The 20,380-nt window shown below is 49.5% G+C and overlaps 1 protein-coding gene across 4 annotated transcripts in view; it reads left to right on the top strand.

The window, feature by feature from the left end:
- Positions 1-4,975: 4,975 nt before the first annotated feature.
- The window catches only part of PC (pyruvate carboxylase), a 109,035-nt gene continuing 93,630 nt past the window's right edge, over positions 4,976-20,380 (top strand). Inside the window, exons 1-2 of one of the 4 annotated variants that reach the window (XM_066252165.1) lie at positions 4,976-5,095; positions 11,146-11,180. In XM_066252165.1, the coding sequence (XP_066108262.1) occupies positions 11,175-11,180 (6 nt within the window). In that variant the 5' untranslated portion in view covers positions 4,976-5,095; positions 11,146-11,174. Of the gene's footprint in view, positions 5,096-10,929; positions 11,059-11,145; positions 11,181-12,271; positions 12,291-20,380 lie in introns of those variants that run through there. The other 3 variants (XM_066252167.1, XM_066252166.1, XM_066252164.1) reach the window with 3 other exon arrangements.

The following is a 20,380-nucleotide window of genomic DNA, read 5'->3' as shown; positions in this document are numbered from 1 at the left end:
GACTGGGAGGCGGAGGACCAGGGTTCGAGACCCCAAGGTCGCCAGCTTTTGCATGGGCTCATCAGGTTTGAGCAAGGCTCACCAGCTTGAGCTCAAGGTCGCTGGCTTGAGCAAGGGGTCACTCAGTTTGCTGTAGCCCCCTGGTCAAGGCACATATAAGAAATCAATCAATGAACAACTAAGGAACCACAACGAAGAATCTGTCTCTGCCACACAAAAAAAAAGAAAAAAAAAAAGCATAGAACTTCTGAATATCCTCTTTTTTAAAAAAAATATAATTGAATTTATTAGGGTGAAACTAGTTAACACGATGGTACCCTCTTGACAAGTTTGTAATTTTACAAAAACTTCCCAAATCCCTGGAGAACAAGCAGAAATATGTGTTCTCCACCCCCCCACCCACTGTCTCCCTGCCTTTATTATCTGGCAGGTCCCTACCTTCCAGATCTGCAGTGGGCCATGTCCGTTGGAGGCCTGCCTGACCCCCCAGCCTGGGTTAGGGAAGCAATTTTCTCTCTAGCCAACCAGACACACACAGTAGCAGCAATCACATGCTGCATGTCCCTTCTAGACTAGGACAACATATTTTTCATCTCTCTGTCCCCAGGACAGTAGAGCAAATACTTGGTCTTAAATACTGTTGAAGACTATTGACTGTCTATTGCTGCATAACAAGTTACCCTGAAATTTAGTGGCTCACAGTGGCACTCATGTGTGAGCTCAGTTTCTGTGGGTCAGGGATCCAGGCGTGGCGCTCGGCTCACTGGGCTTCTGGCTCAGGGTTCCTTGCAGGCTCCCATTAGGGGTCGGCAGTCATCTCACAGTTCAACTGGGGGTGGATCTGCCTCCAAGGTCACTCTGACAGTTGTTGGTAGGACTTGGTTCCTTGCAGGTTGTTGCACTGAGGGCCTCAGTTTCTTGTAGGTTGTTGACTGTTGCCACATGGACCTCTCCTATGAGCAGCTTACAGTACGGCAGCTGGTTTCAATCAGAGCCAGCAAGTGAGAGGGCGGGAGACACGGGCAGGCAGAAGCCAGTCATTGAGGAACTTAATCTCAGAAGTGACCTCCGATCACTTTTGCCATGTTCTGTTCCTTCAAGGCGTGTTGCCAGCACTCAGGGGAGGAGATCCGTGAGGGCAGGAACACCAGGAGGTAGGACTGACTGTAGGGAGTCATCATGCAGGCTGCTCACCCGAGAGACCTCAATTCCAAACCCATCACGCTGCCATCACATGGTAGCTCTGTGCCTTGAGTGAGTGGCCTAACCTCATGCACCTACAACTCTCAGCCCTAAAATGGGGATAATACCTTATTTCATCAAATTTAACATGGCCTTGATGGAAAGGGAGCACCATTAAGAAAGTGCCTGACCTGTGGTGGCGCAGTGGATAAAGCGTCGACCTGGAATGCTGAGGTCACCAGTTTGGAAACCCTGGGCTTGCCCAGTCAAGGCACATATGAGAGTTGATGCTTCCTACTCCTCCCCCCTTCTCTCTCCCTTCTCTCTCTCTCTCTCTTTCTCCCCCTTTCTCTAAAATGAATAAATAAAATCTTTAAAAAAAAGAAAAAAAGAAAGAATACCCCGTGCCCATTCATTGGAAGGTGTAGAACCATTTCAGGGGTTAACAATACAGAAAAAAAAAAGTGTGTACATTGAAATGAATGGAACACACAGTATCTATTTCCTAAGGTGGTTCTGAGACTTGCATGCTGGTGCCATTTGATGTTGTAGTGAGGCTTAGATATATGGAAGGCAGCAAACTGGGGCAGGTGCTCAGTTGTTCCTTAATAGCGAGCCATTGGCCTGACCAGGTGGTGGCGCAGTGGCTAGAGCATCCACTGCTGGATGCTGAGGACCCAGGTTCAAGACCCCGAGGTCTCCAGCTTGAGTGCAGGCTAATCTGGTTTGAGCAAAGCTCACCAGCTTGGAACCAAGGTTGCTGGCTTGAGCAAGGGGTTACTCGGTCTGCTGGAGCCCCCCAGTCAAGGCACATATGAGAAAGCAATCAATCAACAACTAAGGCATCACAATGAAAAACTGATGATTGATGCTTCTCATCTCTCTTCGTTCCTGTCTGTCCCTATCTATCCCTCTCTCTGACTCTCTGTCTCTGTAATAAATAAATAAATAAATAGTGAACCATTGAAATCAATCCACATCTATACACTACAGGCAAGATCCTGTTTCAATGATGCAGAAGAGTGAGGCCAAGGGGAGCAGGGTAGAATCACCACCCCTGGCAAAGTAAGAATTCTGATGTACATAAAGGAAGGCACCTTAAAATAGATTCCAAGGGTTGAGGGTGCATGGAAGAGGATGGGATACTACCTCTGGCTTGGGGGTAGGGAGAATCTGGGCAGGCTTCCTGGAGGAGGTAGTGTTGGCGCTTAGCCTCAAAGGAGGGAAGACTGGTGCAGTAGTGATGGGGATGGGATCTTGTAAGTGACTAGAGCCTGGGAACACACAGGGTTGCCCTTGGGCCAGAGAAAAATCTGGAAAGATAGATAGGAGGAGCCCACTCTCTGAGTGTTTTAGAGCCAGGAAGAGGAATCTAGCTGAACTTGGTAGGCAATGGGGACAGAGTGTGCCTTCTCCTTGGGAGCCTTCCCTCTGTGATTGCATTTCATTCTCACACCACTCTGGAGCTTAGCCTCATTTTTCAGATGAAATAACAAAAGCTCAGAGAAGTGCAGCAATTTGCCCAAGGACACACAGTCAGTAGTGGGCCTTGAATCCAGCCCTGCAGAGTCAGACCAGGAAAAAGTCCTCAGCAAATGTGTTCCACCCACCATGGCTCAAAACTGGGTCTTTATACACCCTACAGAACAATCAGACAGAACTAGAAGCCATTAGATTTTTCCTTAAAGATATTATACCCACCAGAAATGAGGTGAAGGGCTATGCAGATATATACATATTTAACTTAAAATTATGTATATTTCACAATATCTCTTTGCCTGAACACCTCTTATAATACAGTGAGAACTAGTTCTGAGCTAAACTCCTGGCCAGTCTCCATAGGCTGGTCTCAGCCTATCTGTCCCGACTCACCTTCCCCTGCATCCTCCTAGGAACTCAGCCAAGTTTCTCAAGCTTCCCAGATCTCAAAAATCAGTTGGTGCTGTTAAAAATAAATATATAAATAAAAAGATTTGTGGGCCCCGCCCCAGACTTACTGAATCAGAATCCACAGGGGTTGGGAATCCAGGGATCTGCTTTTTAAAATGTTTTACTTAATGATTTTAGAGAAAAAAAGGGAGGGGGAGGGAGGGAGCGAGAAAAGGAGAGAAGGAGAGGGAGGGAGGGAGGGAGAGAGAGAGAGAGAGAGAGAGAGAGAGAATCAACTGGTTGTTTTACTTATGCATTCATTGTTTGGTTTACTTAGTCAATGCCCTGACTGGGAATTGAACCTGCAACCTTGGTGTAGCAGGACAATGCTCTAACCAACTGACTTACCCACCAGGGCTCTGTTTTGTTTTTAGAGAGCCCCAGCAGGTTTTTATCATCAGAGAAGGCTGTGGGATAACTTCTCTAGGCCTCTCAACACTGACTCACTTTAGAACTATTGAGGAGCTTCTAAGCAATGCAGTGCAGGCAGGAAGTGTTGAAGTCAGAAAGTAGTCATACACTAGAAGACTAATAGGAACAAGTAAAAGACAGACTTGATGTTCATCTAGTCCAAATCCTTTTATGAGGAAGTTCAACCCAGAGAGGGTTGGAAACTGCCCAAGGTCACACAGCTTTATCTCTTTCCTGAAAAAAAGCAAGTTGTGAGGTAGAAAGAGTCCTTGAACTGGGACATCTAATAGAATGTTAGCTCTATGACATGATGGTAGGAGCTGTCTTTTTCACCACTGTGTCCCAGGCATAGCACCAGGCTCATAGTAGGTGCTCAAAATGTTTGTTAATCAAATGAGTACATTAGTCTAGAGAATTGAGATTTTAATCAGTTTTCTGCTACTAAAATGTCTATGTTGGATTGCTCCAGGTTGGAGTTCAGCCAGATAGGTGGGAGGAAGGACTAGGACGTTGGAGAGATAAACACAGCAGACACAACATAGAGAAGAGAATGGATTTGCATTATCTCTCCATGCTCAATTAGCAATTTTTAGTTAACAAGATGTTCTCATAGTCCTTGTTCCTCCCAGTTGTCTAGAAGCAGGTTATTTTTCTCACGCCCCGATTACCATCTGATGTACCCTGTTTTATTTATTTATGTTCTTTGTTCTCTCACCGGAAGGCAGAGATTTTGGTTTGTTTTTGTCACTTCCCTATCCCCTGGTTGGCACAAAGCCTAGCTTACGATTTATGAAGCTTTCCGTTCAACCAAGCCTTCTAAATCCTTTAGGTCCTGAGTAGCCTCAACTTGCAGAGTGGGAAACTGAGGCTCAGAGAGGTGAGGTTGCTTGTCCAAGGTCACACAGGGATGTACTCCTGCCTATCATCACCACCCCCGTAGCTGCTAAAGGACACAGTCCCTTAAACTCGTGCACCATCTCCTTCCTCTTGTCTTTCGCAAACCCTTTCCAACGACCTCCTCTCCATCGTCTTGCACGTATTTGCCTCTAGCCGGGATTCCTGAGCTCGGGTGCAATCTGTTGGGCTTGCGGCTTTGGGAGACACGTGCTACTCCGGTGAATGAATCGCACATCCCCACCCCCGCCGACAACCAATCACAGGGTGTGGGTGCCCGGCCACTTCCGCCTATTGCGGGCTGCGGTGGAGGCCGGGCGGCCCACGTGGGATTCTGTAGACAAGGGAGTAAGTAGTGGCGCGCCAGGGGCGGGCCCTTCCAGCCTCGTCACCAATCCAGAGACCCGCTGGGGACGCGAGAGGCGGGGCTGACGTGGGGCGCCAAGGCTTAAACGTGACAGGCAGACAGGCGTAGGGAGGAGTTCTGAGCGGGGGAGTGGTGAGTGACGGAGGACACTGTCCAATAGAAGGAGGGGTTGGGCTACTTGAGCCAATAGGAAGTCCTAAGGCGGGGCCGGGATCGCAGCAAGTTTGGTTGCGCGGAGACCGCAGCTGTTCCCTGTCAGTGGAGGTAGCGTCGGTGGAGGCGGTGGCGACGACTTGAGGCGTTCGCCAGGAGGTAAGTGCCCGCGGCGTTGCGCACCTTCCGCTTTCCCCGGCGGGTCCGACGGGCGTGTGTGCACCGCCGCCGCCGCCGCCTCGGGAGACACTTATGTAAGGGTCGCGCGCGCCAAGGCGGCGCGGGCTTCACGAGTGACGGCTAGAGGAGACAGCAGCGGGCGGCGCGCGACGCGAGTCGCACCTCCCCTCTTCCTACCCCCCCCCCCCCCCCCGCCTCCAGCGGGGGACGGTCGGCGCGGGCCGGTCCTCCGGCTTCCTCGCTCCGGGAACTCCCTCACCCCCACCTAGCCCGCAGCCTCGCGAGCATCCCTCCCGTGCGGGCGCCGCTGGGCCTTGTCCATCCCGCGCCCCTGGCGGTGGCCGGCAGCTTTATTCTTGCTCTCGGGTCCATTTTACAGATGGAGAAGCTGACCCACGGAGCCCGAAATGCCTCGTGCTAGGTCCCTGAGGGAGGGTTCGAACCCCATTCTACCCTGTTCCAAGTGTCCCCCGTAGGGTCCTCCTGGGTACCCTGTGGAGTATCCTCGGTTCCACTTAGTTTCAGGGAAAGAAGCTTGAGGCGCCCAAGGCTGCTCAGTTAGGAGTTGGGCTGGGCTCAGCCCGTTGCTACAGCTCTTAGTGGGTTACGGAGTGAGGAGCAGCGGCCTGAAGTGCCCCGCGGGGCTCGGAATCGGAAGCCTCGGCTTTTAGGACCTGCTCGCTATGCAGGTTTCTCCCAGAATGTCTTGTTTTGCGTACTTTGAGTTGTTTCACTTCTGGGGAGCTTTTTTTCTCACCTCACACATGCTGGGGTCAGGCCAGGTTCTAGGTCCCTGGCAGTTTTGAACTTCTTAAAAATCTGCGTGTTCATTTTGTGAGAAAGTACGCCAGGGTTCATGATCCCCATTCTGCAGCTGAGAAAACAGGCGCAAAGAGGTGCCAGTATTTGCCAGATCACAACTAGAGCCTACCCAGGAGTCTGTGCCTTCTCTGTTGCTCCCTTACCCACTGCTACCAGCAGCCCTGGCTTCCACGTGTCACCCTTCCCCTGCCTGTGATGCCAGTACTCACGCTGGGAGAGCACGTGCTCAGCATTTTCAGCATTTTAACCTGGAGCCACAGCTTTCCTGTCTGCCTGCTCTCCATTTAACTCTTGAACTTGTTTTTTAAATTGATTTTTAGAGAGAGGAGAGAGAAAAGAGGGTGGATGAGGAGTGAGAAGCATCAGCTTGTACTTGCCTCGCGTATGTGCCTTGACCGGGCAAACCCCTGCTTTGACCCAGTGACCTCAGCGTTCCAGGTTGACGCTTTTATCCACTGCATCAGCACAGGCCAGGCTAACTCTTGAACTCTTAGTCGCCTTTTCTTGCACACCTGCCATGCTCAGATCTCCAGAGCGGGCATTGAGACAAGACTTGGGAGAGGAGACTGATCCTTGTCCTAGAGCTGCTGAAACTTACTGAGGGAGAGAAAAAGACATAGAACTTAAGCAGCAGGTCAGCTTGGCACGTGTGTTTGCAGAGAGCCCATGCTGGTGAACTATGGCCCCTAGGAGCACATGGAAGAAGTTGAGTAGAGGGCCACAGATCGGGCCAGACCACATCCTGAGGCCTGGGGGAGGAGAAATGGACTGGGGAAAGCTTTGTGGATGGGCTGGGCCGTGAGCCTCTTTTTTTTTTTTTTTTTTTAAATTTTTTTTTTTCTTTTCTTTTCTTTCATTTTTCTGAAGCTGGAAACAGGGAGAGACAGTCAGACAGACTCCCGCGTGCGCCCGACCGGGATCCACCCGGCACGCCCACCAGGGGCGACGCTCTGCCCACCAGGGGGCGATGCTCTGCCCATCCTGGGCATCGCCATGTTGCGACCAGAGCCACTCTAGCGCCTGAGGCAGAGGCCACAGAGCCATCCCCAGCGCCCAGGCCATCTTTGCTCCAATGGAGCCTTGGCTGCGGGAGGGGAAGAGAGAGACAGAGAGGAAAGCGCGGCGGAGGGGTGGAGAAGCAAATGGGCGCTTCTCCTGTGTGCCCTGGCCGGGAATCGAACCCGGGTCCTCCGCACGCTAGGCCGACGCTCTACCACTGAGCCAACCGGCCAGGGCCTTTTTTTTTTTAATTTTTAAATTTTATTTTATTTATTCATTTTTAGAGAGGAGAGAGAGAGGGAGTGAGAGAGACAGAGAGAGAGAGAGAAAGAGAGAGACAGAGAGAAAGGAGGGGGGAGGAGCTGGAAGCATCAACTCCCATATGTGCCTTGACCAGGCAAGCCCAGGGTTTTGAACCGGCGACCTCAGCATTTCCAGGTCGACGCTTTATCCACTGCACCACCACAGGTCAGGCCGTGAGCCTCTTTTGATTCCTCTGGAGCCAGCAGAAAAGAAGCAGTGACTGGATTTGAGGCTCCAAGGTTTGTTGTATTTGTTGTTGTTGTTTTGTTTTGTTTTTTACAGGGACAGAGAGAGAGTCAGATAGACAGACAGGAACGGAGAGAGATGAGAAGCATCAATCATCAGTTTTTCGTTGTGCATTGCAACACCTTAGTTGTTCATTGATTGCTCTCTCATATGTGCCTTGACCGTGGGCCCTCAGCAGACTGAGTAACCCCTTGCTTGAGCCAGTGACCTTGGGTCCAAGCTGGTGAGCCTTTGCTCAAACCAGATGAGCCTGCACTCAAGCTGGCGACCTTGGGGGTCTCGAACCTGGGTCCTCCGCATCCCAGTCCAACGCTCTATCCACTGCGTCACCGCCTGGTCAGGCCCAAGGTTTTATTATGGAGGAGAGGTGAGTTTTAAGTGACTAGAACCTGCAGGAGGAAGGCTGAGGAAGGTGGAAAAGGAACTGGGGGGGGGGGGGCACTCCCCAGTGCCTGTGAAAAGTTTGTTAGGTCTCTGTGAAGAGGCCTCTTGGGAGGGAGATGTGACAAAGCCAGGGCACTTGCTGACATGCTGCTGAGGCAGAGATGAGACTGGGTCCAAAGGCGGCAGGGCGCTTGGCCTCTGAGAGCCCAGCAGGTGGCTTGAGCTACAGATTGTATCTGCGTTCTAGTAAGCCATGTGTGAGCAGGCATCCTGCCTTTCTTAGTGGCTGCCCTGCCCTGCAGGGAGGAGCTTTGTTCATTATAGTGGTTGAATGTTGATTTGTTGAATTGAATTTGGCTGCCATCCCAAGTTTCACAATTTACCCCTATGCCCCTCTGTGCCTTGTTTTTCTCTATTGATGCCTGCTCCAGCTTCTTTGAACCTGTCTGCTAGTTCTTACTTCTAGGATCACCTACCTCTCGGGGAGGTTTGTCCTGGTGGCCGTAGTCTCGGGGATCCCTCCTGCCTTTGCTGTGCCAGTACAGGCCACTTGCCCTTTGTCCTCCTCCTTGCTTTCTCCTTGTCTCACTTCCAGTACCCTAGTACCAGGTGCCGTGCTAGATAGACCCAGACTTTCCAGATCTCTTCAGCACTCTTGCACGTGAACTGGGTGCCTCACTCAGGTAAACATTTTCCCTGTGGATTAGTGTGGGCCTCCTTTTTGGCTGTCAACAGTAGGGTCTTACTCTCTTCTAAGCGAGCCCTTGCTCCCCATATCCAGAAAGCATGCTGCTTGTCACCTGGAGACATCCTTTCAGAAGTGGAGCATTTTGCTGGTTTACTCTCAAACCTCAGCTGGGCTCGAGTGACCATCCCTTCCTCTCTTAGCTGCCTCTAGTCTCAGCTGTGGTTTCTTTGCCAAACTGCCAAAGAAGTAGGAAATGAGGAGATGACACAAAGAACAAGTTCTTTCTTCTTACCTATTGAATGAAAAGATAGGATCCCACCTATTGGGCTTTTTCTTACATTTAACCAACAGTTACCCTCTTCTGTCTGCCTCAGTCCTCATATGAGACTATTTATTGTTGCTCCCTAACTTGTATCTTAGTGTCTGTCTCTCCTCTGTTCTTGTCCTTGGTGTCCTTGTTCTCTGCAAGACCTTTCCTCTTATCCTGTCAAAATTATTCTTCAGGCTTTCCTGTATCAGCCCATGCCAAATCTTTTCAGCTGGACATGGCTGAATGAAAAGTAATGATTTATTTTTACTAATAACAAAAGCCAACCTTTTATTCTGTGGTGGCAGGGACCTTGCTAAACCCCTTAAGTGTATTATTTGATTATCACAACAACCCTACCACAAAGGTACTGTTCGCTTCTCATTTACAGGTGAGGAACTGTGGGTGAACTAGGTCCCTCAGAGTTACACAGTTAGGGAACAGTGTGGCAGGGGTCTGTCCCAGGCTGTCAGGCTGAGTCTCTGCCTGGGTCCCTCTCATGTGTTATCCTGCCCTTACCCTCTATGTGTTAGCCCCAACAACTTGCTTTTTGGCATTTGGGGAACAGAGCCTCTGCCTTCTGGCATTGTCCTTTATGGAAGGTATATGCCTAATAAATAATTAAATTGAATGCCCCAAACATTCATTTTCAGCCTTGACATGATCTACTAGGGCATCTGGTTTTCTTGGAACATGGCTTCAGTTCCTTTGATGGCTTGCAGGCTTTTGTCTCCATTTTGTTCTCTAGTGACCAGAGGCTAGAGCTGAGTGACAGGTGTGGCCTTTCCAAAACAGAGCAGCCTATAAACACCCCAAAGTGGCATGTACTGCTAGCGGTGGGCTCCCAGGGGTCTAATCACGGAGTGTGCTCTTATGTGTGTGTGTGTGTGTGGGGGGGTCTCTGCAGGAAAGGAGCTGAGGAAATAGGGAAATAGGAGACACATGAGCTCTCAGGTCACATAAGACAAAAATTAGTGTCAGGTGCATAGTGAGATAGGAACCAGGCTCGGAGAACCTGATCTGCAGGACAGGAGACAGCTCTGCGGAGACAGCGGGTCTGGTGCTGGGTGCAAGTGGACAGGAAAAGAAAGCACTTTAGCTCTGGCCAGATGGCTCAGTGGTAAAGCGGACCGGTGTGTGGATGTCCTGGGTTCAATTCCCGGTCAGGGCACACAGGAGAAGTGCCCATCTCTCCTCCACTCCTCCCCCTCTTGCTTCTTTCTCTCCTTCTCCTACTCTACTGTAGCCATGGCTCAATTGGAGCAGAGTTGGCCCCTGGCGCTGAGGATGGCTCCATGGCCTCTGCCTCTGGCACTAAGCAGAGCTCAGTGCTGAGCAAAGAAACAATGGCCCAGATGGGCACAGCATCGCTCCCTAGTGGGCTTGCTCGGTGGTCAGGTCAGGGCATATGCAGGAGTCTGTCTTTCCCATTCTCTCAACTGAATTAAAAAAAAAAAAGTGTAGGGCAAACAAGTGTGTTAGGCTTGCTCGGTTGTACTTTGCCTAATTGGTGCAGGAAGGGGGGCAGCACCACATGTGTATAGTCTATGTAAGGTTGCAAGGGCTTGCCTTCAGGGCAGCAGATTGTAGACTGGGATTGCCTGCAGTCCTTGGGAGGGGCCATTGTTTGCGGGAGGAGGGGTTTTTCCCCTGGCCTGTTTGCTTGTCAGCCTTGAGAGAGAGAAGCCATTTTCCCTGCCTGCTTGCTCATCCACTGTTGCAAGACTCTAATAAACGGAATGGGCCACCATTTTCCAGCTCCGCAGTTCCTTTATCTTCTGCCTGAATCCAGTGTGAATCTGCATGGCCAAAACCACTGGCCTTACAGAATGTACTTCAGATAAAACAGTAACAGTGTCTAGAACTTCTTGTTCTTGTGTAGTGGATGCCAAAAAATGGTTTTACTTAAATACCTCTTACTGAGCACGCTGGCCAATGTCTGTGTTCTCTGGACAGGCACAATGCCAGTACTTTGTGTGTGTTGACTCATCGGTAATCCTGTGAGATGGGTGTTGTTATTCCCATTTCACAGATGAGGAAACAGGCTTTGAGGGGTTCCAGGAGCGTGTAGCAGAGCAGCATTGGTGGAGCCTGGGTGGTTGGACGACAGAGCTGGGGTGCTCTCAGCCCAGTGCTCTCCTGGTGCCCACCCCCATTCTTCTTGATGGAAGCAAAGTAACAGTTCTTCTCTAGGTTCTGAATCTCTGTTCCTGCCACTCCTGGGTTCTCTGGGGAGTGCCTGGAGACACGAGGCTAACACTTGTTTTTCTTTTACTTTAGACAGCTCCTGCCTTTGGAGAGCTGACAACATGAGGGTGAGTCTGTGCCTGAATCCGGGTTGTGGGAGGGGTGTGGGTCCTCAGGAGCCATGGAGATGTTAGCAGTCCTGGCCTATCAGCTCTCAAGCTCAATAAATAAAAAAGGCCAACCTCTGATTTTTGGAAAATATCCTTGTCAATTCCCAGTCTTTCCTGGTTTTCACTGGACAGTGAGTGACATCTGGCTCCCTGCTGGCCCAGTTGGCAACTGGTCAGCCTCAGCAGGAAGCTCTGCCCCTGGAAGGGTGTGGTGGCATGGGATGCTCGTCATGGGGAGAGTGGCAAGGCTCCTTGGGACCGAGGAAGCATCTCTAGGACCTGGCAGCCTCTGAGCAGACCCCTTGAGTCAGCGTGGAGAGCAAGTGCTGACTGGTGAGGGACTCTGGGATGCCTGTGGCTGTGACCCTGTCTGCTGGCTGTAAAAACCCTTGGCGCATGTTCACGATGACAAAGGGTTAAAGGTGGAACTGTCCCTTCTTCCTCTCGCACGGTGCTCAGGCAGCACTGCCTGTACGCCCTCCTGCTTTTCAGGTCCCCCTCACACAGGTTTCTGGTGGCACTGAGCTGGGTGCATCGCCTCAGCCCACAGGCCCAGGCCCTCTGTCTGGGGTCCAGCTGACGGTTCATTCCTCTCTCCCGCTGCTGGTCCCAGCAAACATCCTAGCCAGCCACCATCCTCGCTCTCTGTCTAACGTCCCTGGCATTTTAGACACTGCTAACAGCCTCTCCCTTAGCCACAGGCGTGCCCCCTGTCATCCCCATTTCACAGCCTGGGGACTTTGTTGTTCAGGGCCAACTTTCCCCAGAGCTCCTGCTCAGTACTCAGAGTGGAGATTCCTTTGTATGGGGATTTTTCTTGGGTTTCTACTCATTGTGTAGGGATTTTCCTCAGGGGACCCTTCATGACCCAGGAGTTCTCCTTTCTGAGATTTTCCCACAGTCCTCTCTTGTTCCAGGTCTTGGGCAGCAGCAGCCTCAATTGAGTTTGCATAGCAAAGCTGCAGTGGAAAAGTGTCCACTGTCCTGGACTCTGCTTGCTCCTGCCCTCCTGTTCCTGGTGGATGGTGCTGAATGTTCTCGCTCTTCCTTGCATCCCTGCGAGGAGAGGTGGGGATTTGGGTGAAGGCCCCAACCACCTAGTTTAAGGACTTGGGAAAGTGGGGTCCAGAGAAGTCTGATTAGCAGAACTCAATATTTTGATCCCTACCCTACCCCACTCCCTTATATGTCCCCCCCCCTCCCCAAATCCACCAGGAGGAAGGGAAATTAGTGCCCAGGAAGGGCTGCCTTCTCCCAGGTCATCTTATTTGTTAAAGCTTGTTTGGTCTTCAGTCCCTGCCAAGTCCCAGAGCTTTGCTCAGTTACTCTGACTACTAAGATCCCTGCTGCCCTGCCCTCCTCCTTTGCTCTATCTCCTTGGCGATTCTGGAGGGAGGTGGATGTGGGCTTTTTTTTTTTTTAAGTATTAGGCCAGAAGGCATAACCCAGGTCATCCCAGCATATCCCCTCATTGCTGTTGTCCCTTACCTTCTTATCCTGTCCTTCCTGTAGACCAGAGAAGGGGGTAGGGGCAGGGGTATCCAAGGCTGCTATAAGTACATTTCCACCAGCTGCTTGTGGAATGGGGCCAGTCTCCCCACGTGGCGGCTCCTCTCCTGATGACATCCATCCCTGGCTTGAGGCCTCTGGGAAAATTCTATGATCTGGCTTTGCTGAGTCATGCTCAGTCTCTGAGGATACTTATGTCATCTTTTGCATGCCTGTCATTGGTCAGAGTCTGGAAAAGTCTGCAGTTATTTCTGAGGGGTGTCATGCTGCTGATTTCTTATATTTGATTTCTTATAGTGCTTTTACTAATGATGTGCTGTTTATCAATATGGAATTTATTAGTATTATTAAATCAAGAATAATTGTATTAGTGATTCTGGAAAACAGTCCCCTCTTATGATAAGAAAACTGAGGTTCAGAGAGATTGACCTGAGGAGTGTCAGGTGAGTGGCATGTCGGGGCTGGTTTTCTGACGCCACACCCTATTCCTACCCCTGGGTTTCTGTGTAATGCTACGATTATTCAGAAGTTACTTTGGCTGAAAAAAAAAATTGGTTTTCAATTTGTTCAAGTTACAAATTCAAAAATCTAGTTCTTCCTTTAAGGGCTAGTCTTCCAAGTTTAGCTTTTAGGTGTAGCCTACAATCTTTCTGTTCTATTTATGATTCTAGAAAAATTTAATAATCACTTTGAAGGGACCTTTTGATTAATACTTGATCTCATTTGCAAACTTAATTCATTTGAAAAATTTAAATTGAATTGATAAATTACATTCAACTTCCTTTAATTATTTTAATATTTCCAGTTATCTGATTAACAGACAGACATGCCTAACCTTTTAATAATTCCTGTAATTTTAATAAATTAAGCTGACTCTTAAATTTTCTTAAACATCCCTGTATTCCTATGCTTTGTTTTATAAAACAGCTTTATTGAGGTATTTAAGAAATTTTTATATTGAATTTGTTGGGGTGGCATTGGTTAATAAAATGATAGGTTTCAGGAGTACAATTCAATAACATATCATCTGTATCTTGCATTGTGTGTTCACCACCTGAAGTCGTCTCCTTCTATCACCATTTATCCCCCCTTTGTCCTCTTCTCTCTCCCCCGCCCCCTTTCCCTCCATAATCACCTATTGTCTGTGAGTTTGATTTTTTTGCTTAATCCCATATTGAAGGTTTTTTTTGGTTTTTTTTTTTACGGAGACAGAAAGAGAGAGTCAGAGAGAGGGATAGATAGGGACAGACAGACAGGAACGGAGAGAGATGAGAAGCATCAACTCATATTTATGGCACTTTAGTTCATTGATTGCTTCTCATATATGCCTTGACCAGGGGACTCCAGCTGAGCCAGTGACATCTTGTTTAAACCAGCAACCTTGGGCTCAAGCCAGTGACCGTGGGCTTAAAGCCTGTGACCATGGGATCCTGTCAGTAATCCTGTGCTCAAACCAGCAACCCCTCAATCAAGCTGGTGAGGCTGTGCTTAAGCCAGCAACCTCGGGATTTGGGACCTGGGACCTCAGTATCCCAGCTCAGTGTGCTCTGTCCACCATGCCACCACCAGTCAGGTTCATCCGACAGTTCTTACTGGCACTGGTTAATAAGGTCATGGATTTGGTGTTTATGGATGAGGTCCTAATGGGTTCGACGACTCACCCAACTTCACCAGTAAGAGGCAAAGCCAAGCTTTGAAAACCGCATCCTGATTCCTGGCATTGTGTTCTTTCTGTTATATGGGATATTCGTGTGCTGTCCCAGTGTCAGTGCACAGGGCTGAAAAGACCAACTTAAAGCTCTATCTTGCTAAGCTGTCTCTTGAGGGGTATTTGTAGCTTCTATATAGAGCCCTTTATTGTCACTTATACTTGTGCCTCTCCTGCCTGCCATGTTACCTGAGTCTATTTTGTAAGTTCTGGAGGTTTTCTTCAGCCTTTCCAGATTTATTTATTTATTTGAGAGAGAGAGAGAGAGAGAAAGAGAGAGAGAGAGAGAGACAGGAAAGGAGCAAGATGGTGAGAAGCATCAACTCATAGTTGCTTTCACTTCAGTTGTACATTGAGTTTTGGGGGGCCGGGCTGTGCCAGTGTCCCCTTGCTCAAGCCAGTGACCTTGGGCTTTTCATGCCAGTGACCTTTGGGATCTTGTGGATGATGCCCATGCTCAGAGCCAGTGACCTCGGGATTTCAAACCTGCAACCTCAGCATTTCGGGTCAATGTTTTATCCACTGCGCCAGCACAGGTCCGACATAGATTCTGACTAGACCTTTCCAGATTCTGACTAGACCTTTCCAACAGGTTGCAAAGCAGCCATTTGTGTTTTTGCTGACCTGGGCCATCTTTTCATCCCTTTTTACTTCTGATATTATTTTTTTCCTCACAAAGACATAATATTTTATTTAACATACATCTGTGTGTGAGTATAAGTGTGTAGTCCACATAGTGCTTTTGTTCCTACCAGGAGTTGTCTGTTCTTTTTTATCTGTATTTATAAGAAAAAGTCTAATAGTTCTTGTTCTGTGTCTAGGAAGTCATTTTTCCCTTTGGGACAGCACTTTTCAGAAGACCTAAGAGTTTTCTTAGTGCAGGAGAGCTCTATCATTCCTCCCTGTAGACTGGAAGCTTGGCCACATGCTGTGAGCCCCATGGCGCAGAGACTGTCACTGTTTTCTGGGTCTGGTTGGTCCGGCACCCCGCATGTGCCTGTCCATTGTTAACATTTGCTGAACATCATCCCAGACACCTTTGTATGCTTATAGATTTATAGAAAGTTCTGGAGCCAGGAGTCCAAAGTCAGAGTATGGGCATGCTGAGCTCCACTGAAGGCACTCGGGGAAGATACCTCTTTGCATCTTGCAGCTTCTGATAGCTGCCAGTGATCCTTGGTATTTCTTGGCTCGCGGATGCCTCCCTCCAGCCTCTCTACTTCTGATATTATTAAGTGGCAGTTTCAATAGTTGGCAGAATAAATTCCCCATGATCTAATCCTGAGTTTTCTCAATTGATTGAATGGTTTAAGAAGGGCAAAAGTTATGACTGTGCAGTATTCCAAGAAATTGTTCTTTCCGCAAACATGGACTGTGCATCCATGGGCACAGCTCTTTCCTGGACGTTACACACTACAAGAGCTCTTTGCCCTGTGTTGCTTATCCTGTGGCTGGAGGGAAAAGGAGTGCGTGGCCGGGACACGGTACATGGTCAAGTAGTGACTAGTGAGTAAGGGACAGTCATGACTGCCATTTACTGAGTGCTGTTTCTGTCACAGGTAAAATGCTTAAATGCAAAGATGTGTGCAGAAAATTATCAGAGAAGTGGCTCAAAGCAGGGCTCTGGAGTTGGTTAGGGGTGGCATTCAGACTTAGTCCTTTACCAGCCCTGTCACTCTGTTATCTTTTTTTTTTTTTACAGAGACAGAGAGTCAAAGAGAGGGATAGATAGGGACAGACAGACAGGAACGCAGAGAGATGAGAAGCATCAATCATTAGTTTTTCGTTGCGACACTTTAGTTATTCATTGATTGCTTTCTCATATGTGTCTTGACCGTGGGGCTACAGCAAACCGAGTGACCCCTTGCTTGAGCCAGCGACCTTGGGTCCAAGCTGGTGAGCTTTGCTCAAACCAGATGAGCCCGCGCTCAAGCTGGCTACCTCGGGGTCTCGAACCTGGGTCCTCCACATCCCAGTCCGACGCTTTATTCACTGCGCCACCACCTGGTCAGGCTGTTTTATATTTTTAACATTTTTTTTTTGTATTTTTCTGAAGCTGGAAACAGGGAGGCAGTCAGACAGACTCCCGCATGCGCCTGACTGGGATCCACCCGGCACACCCACCAGGGGGCGATGCTCTGCCCATCCGGGGCATCGCTCTGTTGCGACCAGAGCCACTCTAGCGCCTGGGGCAGAGGCCAAGGAGCCATCCCCAGCGCCCGGGCCATCTTTTGCTCCAATGGAGCCTTGGGTGCGGGAGGGGAAGAGAGAGACAGAGAGGAAGGAGAGGGGGAGGGGTGGAGAGGCAGATGGGCGCTTCTCCTGTGTGCCCTGGCCGGGAAACGAACCCGGGACTTCAGCACGCCAGGCCGACGCTCTACCACTGAGCCAACCGGCCAGGGCCTTAACATTTTTTTTTTATTAAAGATTTGTCTGCTAACCTCCGTTAGCTTTAATTAGCCCATCTATAAAATAGGGGCAGTGAGACCTTCCTCTGGGCTGTTGGAGGGTTAAGAGAAACACCACGTAAAGTGGCACTCAGTACACATCATAGTGGTGGCTGTGTTAATGGTGCAAGGGAGAGAGGGAGAAGTTACAAGGGAACTACGCGGGGAGAAGAACTTGAGAGTTGGGGCCTACAGGTGGAGGGACTGTGTCAGATGGGTGGCTACTCAGGAAGGAGCTCTTGGAGAACTGGCCCTTGAAGGAGGTGTCATAGTTTTGTTTTGTTTTTTTACAGAGACAGAGAGAGAGTCAGAGAGAGGGATAGATAGGGACATACAGACAGGAACGAAGAGAGATGAGAAGCATCAATCATTAGTTTTTCGTTGCGCATTGCGACACATTAGTTGTTCATTGATTGCTTTCTCATATGTGCCTTGACCGTGGGCCTTCAGCAGACCAAGTAACCCCTTGCTCGAGCCAGCAACCTTGGGTCCAAGCTGGTGAACTTGTGCTCAAGCCAGATGGGCCCGCGCTCAAGCTGGTGACCTCAGGGTCTCGAACCTGGGTCCTTCCGTATCCCAGTCCAACGCTCTATCCACTGCACCACTGCTTGGTCAGGCGGAAGTGTCATAGTTTATGCATATGGTTTGGTAGAGAAGAGGGGACGACACCCAGGCACGGAGCAAATGATGAAGATGAGAGAAGCCAGGCGTTGGGTGCAGACAGGGTGATGTGTCAGTCTCGCGGCAGGAGGAAGGTGATGGAGGCTCCACCAGGGTGGAGGTTTGCGTCAACTGTGTTCACTGCTGACCCCACAGGACCCTGGTGCTTAGGAGGCCTCGCTGAAAGAATGGATACTATTGGGGAGTGTCAGCATGAGGGTAGGGGAAAGTCATTCTCTGGATGTCCAGCAGCAAGTTGGGATTTGAGACAATCTCTGGGATGATTGAGCTGGTCACCACCACAGGTAATGGCTTTTGTAAAACGCTTCTGGAAGTAGTGGGTCGGCTGACCTGGAATGGGGAGGTAGGTCAGAGCGCAGGACTAGCTCTGAGGGGCAGTTGTTGCAGTTCAGGCATCCGTCACTGGTGCATGCATGGACTGGGGCTGGGGGGAGCGCTGGAAGGAAGAAGCAAGTACAGCGTGCTGCAGAAGAGTCACAGGGTGAAGTGCAAATGGGAAGACTTGCAGAGCTCTAGTTAGCAACTCGGCGTCCATCCTGAAATGCGGAGCTGGAAAAGCAGCCCCATTCATGTAGCTGAAGGTAGCCACCCCAGGGCTGAGGCCAGGGGAAAAGTGGAGAGGCACAGAAATAGGAAATTGGGTTGCAGTGCCACCCTTGGAGATGAGCTGTTAAGCGCAATTCAGAATTTCCTGAGAAAAATTGAGTTTGCTGGAGACAAGAGCAGTTGGTCCTGAGAGTTCACCTCCTGCAGTGTTACTCAGAGAGGAGAGGGTCTAGCAGAGACTGAGCTGGTTCCCCAGCTCTCACCTCATTGGGCCTTCCCTTTCCTCCCGGTCTGAGGCAGGTGTCGCTGTTTCTGGGTGACGGAATAGCATGTGTTTGGGGGTGAGCCTCCTGCTGCTTGGGCAGGCCAGGCTGGAGGGACTAATCACAAAGGAAACACCTTCAGGACCCTGGTGCTCTCTCTTCACTTCCAGGGCAGACCAGGGGAAGCTGGCACTGCCCGCCAGTGTGGGGAATTACTCTGATGGCAAGAGAAGAGTTCTGAGATGTCCTAAATTAAATGACAGCTGGTGGGAGAGAGAGGGAAGGAGAAAAGAGTAATTAACCAGTTAATAGCTGCTGCAGCTCTGAATCCAATTCCAGCTGCTACCTGAAAAGAAGTGGCTGACCACCAGCCGCCACCGCACCCTCACGCGTGGACTTTCAGGAGCGTTGTCCACAACTAGTCTCTGTGTCTTCCCTATGGACTATGCACCTACCATAGGACTGCCCCCACTTCACCTTCTCCTCCTGCCCCTTGTCTGTAGCCAGTGTAGATTCTTTCCAAACACAGCTTACATCCTTCTCCCCCCAAACGTAATGCATAGGAGCGCCTAGTCTGCCCAGAACTGCCCGCCCACAGGTTGTCTTCCCCACCTCGCCCACTGCCTGCTGCTGGTGGTTCAGACTGCGTTCCCAGGACCTGGTCGGCGCGAGCCTAAACCTTTCCGTTCAGACATGCTTTCAGCCCTTTCAGCCAGGAACATTTTTTTTTGGTCTTTGTTTGTTTTAAGTCATATATATATATATAACTTAAAATATATGTCTTGATATATTTTATATAAGTGCCTGGGTGCTGTTCCCTCTTCTCTACCAACCCATATGACATATGTATATGTCTTTACTCATTTGAGAGAGAGAGAGAGGGAGAGAGAGAGAGAGAGAGAGAGAGTAGGAGGGGAAGGAGCAGGAAGGCTCAACTCCCATATGTACCTTGACCAGGCAAACCCAGGGTTTCAAACCAGCAACTTCAATGTTCCAGATAGACTATTTGTCCACTGCGCCACCACAGGTCTGTTTGTTTTTTGCTTAACACTGAGCAAAACAATGTATATACGTATTTGTATATGTTATATGAGCGGTCTTATTTAGTCTTGTTTTCCTTAGGTTTTTGGTGGTAGTGAGGGGGACATTAAGAGAGTGGGGTTCTGCATTCTCAAAATGTGAATTTATAACTGCTTCTGCTTTTCTCCCAATTACTCGGTTTTCACGGTTCATGCACTGGGACTTTGGAATGGCATTTGGTCAGAGCAGTCAGGCAGGCACCTGCTGAGGAGCAGACTGCAGTCAAGAGGGGGATGGCATGCATTACCTTCTAAGAAAAGGGCTGAGTCTGTCCTGTAGCGGGCCTCTCTCCTTGTTGTTTACAACTGAAGCCAGCTCCCTTTCCCCTGCTGGCTGGAGAGAGTGCACAGCCTATAAGAGGCCTTTCCCCCGGGGGGGGGGGGGGGGGGGCTAACGAAGGGAATTTCTGGGGCAGAGGGCAAATACAGCTATTCCTAGCAGATTTATGGCCCCAGAAGGACATTTCAGTCACTGCCTCTGAGATTTTTGTCTCAAATCAGCCAGCCTAGCAGGGTAAGCCCAGGGGTCTAGTCAATGATGGGGTCCCAGCCAGGGGTCTCTGACGTTTAGTTTGTTAGTTACCTATGACAGTTCTAACACTAAACGTTTTTTTCTGCAACACCAACAAATTCTCTGACTCTGACACCAACTGAGTATCCTGCCATTTAATTCAGTTCTGACACTAACCACCCCAAGTTTGTGCAGACCTCACAGGTGAAGCACTCAGTTCCACTAGACAACCCCTACTTCAGATGCCAGTCGCAAGTCCTAGGTCGCCTAGAAGCTGTACTTTTGACCAGACAGCTATAAATAGGGAATTCCCACAAACCCTTCCTTATGTTTGATTATTTGCTATAATGGTTCACAGAACTCAGAGAAACACTTTACTTATGTTTACTGATTTATTATAAAGGTTACAAATGT

Source organism: Saccopteryx bilineata, chromosome 1, assembly GCF_036850765.1.
Source record: "Saccopteryx bilineata isolate mSacBil1 chromosome 1, mSacBil1_pri_phased_curated, whole genome shotgun sequence".
In the NCBI taxonomy this organism is placed as follows: domain Eukaryota; kingdom Metazoa; phylum Chordata; class Mammalia; order Chiroptera; family Emballonuridae; genus Saccopteryx; species Saccopteryx bilineata.
The sequence above is the reverse complement of the archived record's forward strand: the minus strand, read 5'-3'. Positions and strand labels throughout refer to the sequence as shown.